Genomic DNA, 8,726 nt, shown 5'->3' with positions numbered 1-8,726 from the left:
CAGTAGCCCTTCTTAAACAAAGGCACAACATTTGCCATCCTCCAATCTTCAGGCACCTCACCTGTGACTATCGATGATTTAAATATCTCTGCTAGGGGACCTGCAATTTCCTCCCTAGCTTCTCACAATATCCTGGGATACACTTCAGCAGGTCCTGGGGATTTATCTACCTTGATGTTAGCACAGTTGTCTCACAGCACTAGGGACCCAGATTCAATTCCAGCTTTGGGTGACTGTCCGTGTGGAGTTTGCACGTTCTCCCCTGTCTGTGTGGGTTTCCTCTGGGTGCTCCGATTTCCTTGCATAGTCCAAAGATGTGCGGGTTAGGTTGATTGGCCATGCTGAATTAACCATAGTGTCTGGGGGATTAACAGTGTAAATATGAGGGGCTATGGGAATAAAGCCTGGTGGGATTGTGGTCAGTGCAGAGATGGGCTGAATGGCCTCCTTCTGCTTTGTAGGGATTCTATGGTATGCTTTAAGACTTCGAGCACCTCCTTCTCTGTTATATGTACACTCTTCAAGATATCACTGTTTATTACTATGTTACTATGCTAATGTGTAAAATTAAAACCCCAATGGTTGGGGGTAATATTTTGGCATGGATTGAAAATTGGTTAGCAGACGGGAAACAGAAGGTAGGAAATAAATGGATGGAAGACAATGACTAGTGGACTCCGCAGCAATCAGTACTTGAGTCCCAGCTATTCACAATATACAGCAATGATTTGGATAAGGGAACAAAAAGTAATATTTCCAAGTTTGCTGATAACATGAAACTTGGTGGGAAGGTGAGTGGTGAGGAGGAAGAGGCTTCAACGTGATTTAAACAAGTTGAATGGACAAACACATGACAGATCAGTATAACATGGACAAGCATGAAATTATATAGTTTGGATGGAGAAAGTAAATGGAAGAGTATTGCTTAAATTGTGACAAATGGGAAAAGTTGACATAACCTCTCTACTGCAAAAGACACTGTTCACATGTATCAACTATGATAGTGACCAGGTGAGAGGGTGCAGTCAGCGCCCATCCAGTTAATAATAGAGGGATAAGTGTTGCAGGTGCGTGCACAACTGCTTCCATGACTGTCCCTGTTGCTGCAGTTTGTACAGAGTGCTCCTGGACTGGCTGCTGTTTCCACACTGCCTGTCCTGCACTTGTACAGAGCACTCCTGGATTGCCTGCCCTGCACTTGTACAGAGCACTCCTGGACTGCCTGCCTGCCCTGTTGCATAGAGCACTCCTGAACTGCCTCCACACTGCTTGCCTTGTTGCATCCTGGACTGCCTGCCCTCTTGTCCAGACCACTCCTGCTCTGTTGTACAGAGGACTCCTGGACTGCCTGCCCTGAAGTACAGAGCACTCCTACTCTTTTGCACTGCTTGCCCTGTTGTACTCCGGGACTGCCTGCATGCTGTCTCCACACTATCTACCCTGTTGTACAGAGCACTCCTGGACTGCCTGCCTGTCTTGTTATATAGAGCACTCCTGGACTCACTGTCTTGCCCTGTTATACACAGCACTCCTGGACTCCCTGTCCTATTGTACAGGGCACTCTTGGACTACCTGCCTGTCCTATTGTACAGAGCGCTCCTGGATCCCTGTCCTGTTATACACAGCACTCCTGGACTCCCTGTCCTATTGTACAGGGCACTCTTGGACTACCTGCCTGTCCTATTGTACAGAGCGCTCCTGGATCCCTGTCCTGTTATACACAGCACTCCTGGACTCCCTGCCCTGTTGTACACTGCACTCCTGGATATGTGTCCTATTAGCATTCCTGGACTCCCTGTCCTGTTATGCACAGCACTCCTGGATCCCTGTCCTGTTGTACAGAGCACTCCATTGCCTGCTCTGCTGCACTCCTGCCCTGCCTGTGCTGAGGCCCCGCCCCCCGGGGCTGAGACTTGCTACTTTAGTCGCGCGACAGTGCTGGACCCGGGCAGACGGGCACGCGACAGGCGCGTGGCGGCGGTGCTGGGGCTTCTGGCGCTGATAAACTCAGTAAAGTTGCTGCAAAATGTGACAAGAGCAGCGGGAAGACCAGCTGTAGAACTGATGGGTAATGTGCACAGAGGCAGGGCTGCTGCTAGTGGCGATATTGGCTGTCTTATTTATTATTGTTATTTGAAATTTGATTATCTTGCATATGATCATAAAAAATAGAAATGGAAAGTATTCTGGATATCAAGCATTCTTTTTTATATTTGAGTTTACTACTCCCCATCATCCTGAAGAATTGTTGAGTCATCTTCTGAGTAACTTGTTGCTCCAGCTGCCTTTAGTCACACTGGAAATGATTTTCCCGCAGATGGTCGGCATATAGTGGGGCGCTTGTGATGTGATGTTAGTTCCCTCACATAGGGCGCTTTATGTGAGAAACTTTCTTTTTTGAAAAAAAAGCACTTTTGAGGAGGTTGCCTGCAGCATTCTTCACGGCTCTTTCTGATGCCTGATTGTGTGTGCAGCTGGACAAAGCCAGGACAACAGTAAAAGAAAGGCGGGCCAGACTTCCTGACGCCAGCCCAGAGCTCCCACCAATTCTGTGGCCGACCAAGATTGTTTTCAGAACCTTATCTCGCCAACTAAGTTCCCCCCCCCCCCACCGCCTTCCAACTCTTCTTGTGACCGGAATGAAGCACAGGGAAAGCTTTTGTGCAACTAAAGCCCGTTACAGATCGGTGCATTTTAGAGGGTTTGGCAGTTGTTTGCTGATGGCTTTTAATTTAAGAAGTTGTTTTTATGGGTGTGGGGTGGTGGTGAGAGGATGTAGCTGCAACGTTGAAAAGTGAATCAAGAAACAATGAGACACTTCACTTAAATTTTGATTGCTATTTCTAAATTGTAAGAATTGCTACTTATTTATTTGTATTCTAAATAATGAAAAAACTTCTTTTGTTAATCTACAAAACTGTCCATTTTGGCAGTTTTCACAGTAAGTGTTAATATAAGCCTACTTGTGACACTAATAAATAAACTTTAAACTTGTCCTTTGCAGCCCTGCAGCTGCGAGCCCATGTGATATTCTGCAAAGAAAACCCTTGCTGAACATGATCATAAGTTTATTTATTTTAAGTTTGTTTATTAGTGTCACAAGTAGGCTTCTATTAACTGTAATGAAGTTACTGTGAATATCCCCCTCCCCCTCGCCGAGGGTAACTTTTAGAAATGCAAATAGTGCAGGTGTGCAGAGCCTCCCCACCCACCCCCAAACGGGGCATCCCGGGGGCAGAGGGTGGCGAATTCAGTGAGAATTTCACAGCTCTTCCTGGGTTGCTGCTGCAGTCACCGCTCCGCTTGCAGCCGCTTGCCCTTGTTGCAGCCCGCCTTTTGATTGACAGCGGCCGTCGCCATGGCAGCCGCCTTAGCGGCGCCGCGCTGGCTGGCTGGGGGTTGTGAATGGGTGACGTCGCGGGGCTGGCGCCAGGCAGTCGGCGCGGGTTGGAGGGAGCCCGCTTACTCGCTGCCAATTCATCAGCTGTCAGCGATCAGGCAGTGGCAGGGGCCAGTGGACACAGCTGGGACGAGAACACACACAAAAAAGGACACAATGCAAGAAAGCCCAGATGTGGACAAGACCTTGAGAATCTGGAAGTCTTCGCTTTTTTTCACATTTGCATCGCATTTGCTACATATATATACACACACACAAAACCCCCTCCTGCAGATACAAAGGGGGTGGGTGTTGGAGAAATCTCTGCTTGTTAAATTAAGAAATGAAATGGATCTGACCGCTGTCTGCTTTTCTTTCCCCCCCTATTCGCCCTGCGGGCTCTTCGGAATCTGGGAACTGTCGCTTTTTTAAAATGTAATTCTGTCAGATTTTCTTCAGACGTTGCAGATTCAGAGGTAACTGGACCAGGTTTCTTTTTCACATTTAAAAATAATGGTCATTGGGTCAATGCTACGTGAAGGATCAATATTGCATTTTATTCGGTACCACTACATGCAAAAGGGGGAAATACAAATTCCGTTACTGGCAAAAACAATCACAAATGTATAAAATAAACTTACCCCGGCGAATAAAAGTGGTTTTGTTTCAGGATATTGTGTTGTGTTAGTATATCGCGATATGTGCCAAACGCAAGAACAAATACTTTTATATACAGGCAGCAAACAAGATTACTAGTCATTAAATTTTGGATAGGGACATGATAATCTCAGACCAATTGCTTTATTATACTGCATCACAAATTTTAACATGTACTGTGCTGCAGACGGTACAAGCAATGAAACTGCATCACTTATCATCATACAATGCAGCAGATGTGTTGAGACCGCGAAACATGCAGTGATTAGTAGATTGCAGTGTTTTATATTACTACAGCGCCAAGCCATTGCAATGAATGGGGACAATGAACCGACCGTGCGTTAACAGTTAAAGCAAGTCTTATTGCACCAGTTATAATTAGATTTAAACGTATAATGTAGTTTACATCGTCCTTTATATGTACATAGCAAAGCTGACACCATTCATTTGGGATGGGGAATTGCTTTAGATCAAAAGAGAATTTCTAATGCAGGCACGACCCAAACCGAAAAAAACATGGGTAATCTTTACCACATTTCTCAAAGCTATAATCCAAGTCCAGTAATAGTGTATCAAAAATGGCATTCTGTAACAGTATTTACAACAAAAAATAAATTCCTGGAATGGATGTTTACAAAGATAAACTCACTGAGGATCATAAGGCAAAAAGATAGACATGTCATAGAGATAAGTTTTGGCCTCACGGCGATTACTAATCACAGCATCGCTTTACATGAGAAGCTAATTCCAGACGGCAGATGTAGAAAGCCCTTGATAATTCTGGAGTGGTTAGTAAAATTGCTTAACATCAATAAAACAGTATCGGATTCATTTGGTTAATGGTATGATTACTGTGAAGCAATTTAAAGTTCAAATTATTACGTCCATAACCTCTTAATTTATTGTTAGTCCTGGACAATGCAGATAAGTAACATTATTTAGCAGGTCTAAAGACTTCAAATATTGACAGATTTTTAGATAGTCAGTTAATAGCCTGATTTTAATTGTCCGCCCTTGATGATCAATAAGCTGCTACATAAAAGTCAGTATGATACATTGGCAATGTTCTCAATATCAATATTGCAATTTTTAAAAAATCCGAAGCATGATTTTGAGGTGACCCTGCTCGACATGAACCATTGAATGTCTCTAACCATGCACTGCTGTCTGGAAATGGGAAATGGTTGCATTTAGCAGGGAAGCAGCAATCACTGTACCTAGGGCAAAGGGACGCACAGGTCCGTGCTAATTATTTGGGCGGCTTGTTCCACTGCATGATATTCTTAAGGACACAAGTTTTTGGCCTGTTGGAAGCAGTGTGCTTGTGCCACCATGCCAAGCACCAATGGCAAGCCCCCAAACAAAACAAAAATACATCCCCACATCTGTATCTATATTGATGTTTGTTTTCCCATACCTAACTGGGAAAATTGTACTTGCATAAATCACTAATAATAACATTAAAATATTCAGCGTTGTCACACAAAAAACAGCTGTTAACTCGATCCTCGATTACTTCACTGAGAATCCAGGAAGCACCTGAGAAACTTGCATACCGACACCTGAAAAAGCTGAAATTTATAACTCATTGTATTGATGGTGTGTAAATTCCAGATCTCGCTCGTTTGTATGCAATGTATGGGATTTTCAAACAAAATATACCCTTTCTCTTTTGCTGTTGTTGTTTGGTGAACTTACCTATTAGGTGACATAAACAAGAAGGAAATACGAGATACCAAACAGCAATCTTGTGAAACAACACATTATACATAGACCTTTCAAAAATCACATTAGGTGAATAATACATATCATCGAGGCCGATTTATGATATATCAAATCTCTCATCAGGACAACAAGAAGTAATCCCCCTCCTATCCCTACCTACAGCCCCCTCCTCCACGACCACCGCTTTATTGACCCATGGAATATATCGTAAGGTTTGTGTCCTTTCCCGGATAGGAGGTCGCGGAGAAATCAAAATGCCCTTTTTACAAAATCTAGCAATCCAACGTAGTAAATTAATCCCAATGGCTGTTTAAGATCCTGCTGTAAAATGTGATAATATTGTACTCTTTAAGGTCGCACGGGGCAGTCCCTTTAAATGTCGCCAGGCTGGGATATATATATTTTTTGAAAAGATATTGCTCCCAGGTTCCTTCCTTGTTGCAAACATGAGAGCCGCCTCCTGTGCAGCGCAATTGGCACAGGAGCGGTGAAAGGGAGGAGCTGCCGAGGGAGATGGAGCAATGGAAATGCTGCTCGCTGTAAGTGACAGCCCTCATGCAGCCAATAAACGGCGGTGGAGGTGGGACACAGGGAAGCTCGGAGTTCTGGTATAAATAAGCCAACTGGAACCGGACAGAGACACAGAAAACAACGGCTGGACACTAGCAGGTAGTAAGCTGGAGTACTAGAGCCCTGTCTCATCCCGTGAGAGCATCTCCGAGGGAAACAAAACAAAAAAAACCCATCCCAAGAAATCCCGAGATGAAAGCTGTCAGCCCGATCCGATCCGCCAGGAAACAAAGCGGCGGCGGCGACGTTGTGCGGGGCCTGTCAGAGCAGAGCCTTGGCATTTCCAGAAGCAAAACGCCGGCCGAGGAGCCCAGTCTCGGCCTCCTCTACAACATGAACGACTGCTACTCGAAATTGAAAGAGCTTGTCCCCAGCATCCCGCAAAACAAGAAAGTCAGCAAAATAGAAATCCTACAGCATGTCATCGATTACATTCTGGACCTGCAGATCGCCCTGGACACGCACCCTTCCATCGTCCTACACCAGGGCCAGAATTCTCCCTCCAGAACGCCTCTGTCAACACTCAACACAGATGTTGCAATTCTATCCTTACAGGTATTCTCAAAACGTACCATCATGTTAGATCAGTTGACATGCTTACAAAATTGCGGTCAAACTGCATTTATATAAAAAAAGACCCACAGTGGGCATTAGTTATTTCTTTCTGCGTGTTTAAATATGTTGATTTTTTTTGGCTTTAAGGTAGATTACAGTTTGCTTTCATTTTTTTTTTAATTAGGCATCTGAATTCCCCAAACAATTGTTGACAGATGACAGTAAGGCGTTTTGTCGTTGATGAACTGGCAAGTACAAATACTCTTTATATTGCATGGTTTTGGTTTTGTTTTCTTGCACCCGCTCCAGCCTTGATTTTGGTAAACCCGATCATGGAGAAACTGTCTAATTGATTATTTTTTGGGAAGGGAGGTGTGAGTGAGGCTAATCACACTAGATAAAAACTGTGGTAAAGAAAGCTTAACTGTTTTGCTGAAATTTCTACATGTATTGTGAGAATGGATTTCCTTAGGGGAACTTTGCCATTCTGTAAAAAAAACTCTAAACTTTTTTAAAAATCTTAACGTTCTAGTGTTAAACCGGGGTGGCAGTGAAACTTCTTCCGAATGGAAGATTTAGTAAGTTCATTTTTAGGAAAAAAATCCTTAAAGAACCAATTTGTCCTGTGGTGTGGGAGAGAAATTGAGTTGGATACACGTGAGTGGGTTTTAAGAGGCGCTTTTGTACAGTGTGGGGAGCGCAGGGTTGGAGGATCTTGCAGAATGCTGTTTGTTTGGCTTCCTCTGTGGCGCCAGTCTGTCCGAAGGCCCGAGCTGTGTTACTAACACGCCCCTCTTTCTATTCAAATGCTTTGCAGGTGTTGGAACATCACGAGGCCTGATACAGCCCCTGGAGCGATCGCAGCCAAGTGACCCAGCAACAATCATTGACTGACTGACTTTCTGTATGATCCTCCAGCTATAGCTCCTTTTCACCCACCCGGACTGACCGGTTATTTATAAACGGACTGAGTGCCCTTTCTTCATTTGGAAGGCTTGCAGTTGTTGTATTTCTAGTTTTATTATATCCCAGATGAGGGAGGCGCAAAATGAAAAAAAAACCCACACAAGGAAAATCACGTTGGAAGAAGACTTTACCTTCTGAAGGTGGAGCGTGGCCGAAGACAGAAATCTTGTTGTTGATTTTTTTTTAAAGAAACAAAAGTCAGAAATGTTATTTTCTGGCGAACGCAGCAGTGGCGCGGAGTTTGTGTGATAGACAACCTTGTGAACTCTAATGGAGAGTATTGTGTATAGTAGCAGAGATGTACATTTCTGCAACGTTGTAATGCTGTACTTAATTATGCTGAAACTTTTTATAAAAGTTAATATTGTAAATCGTACTTTTTATACAAAATAAATTGTCGCTTACTGAATGTTTCGTTGCCCCTGGGATGGTGGTGAGTGAGAATTTAAACTAGGAGAGAAGCCCACATTATAACAGAAACTGCTGAGTGGTTTGTGTGTTTTATATATATATATATATGGAAACACAGCAGAGTATGCCCCTGGAAATAGTGGAAACATTTACTGTGCAAGGCAGCTGCTTTCTATATATGTGACAACGTCTTAACTCAGAACATGCTACGAACCACATCAGTTTGATTGGGAAAAAGCGATTTTCAGCAAACACTTATTGCGACTCGCTCCCTGTAGTGACAAATAATGGACCTGCATTTTAATAGCTTGCTTAGAGTTTATAACCAGTTGTGGTAAACATTAAGCTGATTTTCTGTCTCGAGATTTATTGTCGTTAATTGCAAACCTATTTCTCAATTTCCTTTTAAACTTGCAAGACCGTAGCAGTTTAGTTAATATGTGCAGGACAAAAGTTTTGCGCC

At 43.6% G+C, this 8,726-nt stretch overlaps 1 protein-coding gene across 1 annotated transcript; it reads left to right on the top strand.

Moving 5' to 3' along the window:
• Positions 1–3,923: 3,923 nt before the first annotated feature.
• On the top strand, positions 3,924–8,261 carry id2a (inhibitor of DNA binding 2a). Its single transcript, XM_080192124.1, has 3 exons — positions 3,924–6,886; positions 7,071–7,134; positions 7,704–8,261. Exons 1-2 carry the CDS (start codon positions 6,524–6,526, stop codon positions 7,125–7,127), a joined length of 420 nt encoding a protein of 139 aa, XP_080048250.1. The 5' UTR covers positions 3,924–6,523; the 3' UTR covers positions 7,128–7,134; positions 7,704–8,261.
• The last annotated feature ends 465 nt before the right edge of the window (positions 8,262–8,726 follow it).

Source organism: Carcharhinus amblyrhynchos, chromosome 7, assembly GCF_965287045.1.
Source record: "Carcharhinus amblyrhynchos chromosome 7, sCarAmb.v2.hapA, whole genome shotgun sequence".
Lineage (NCBI taxonomy): Eukaryota > Metazoa > Chordata > Chondrichthyes > Carcharhiniformes > Carcharhinidae > Carcharhinus > Carcharhinus amblyrhynchos.
Note: the sequence above shows the minus strand (reverse complement) of the source record. Positions and strands in the feature narration are given on the sequence as shown.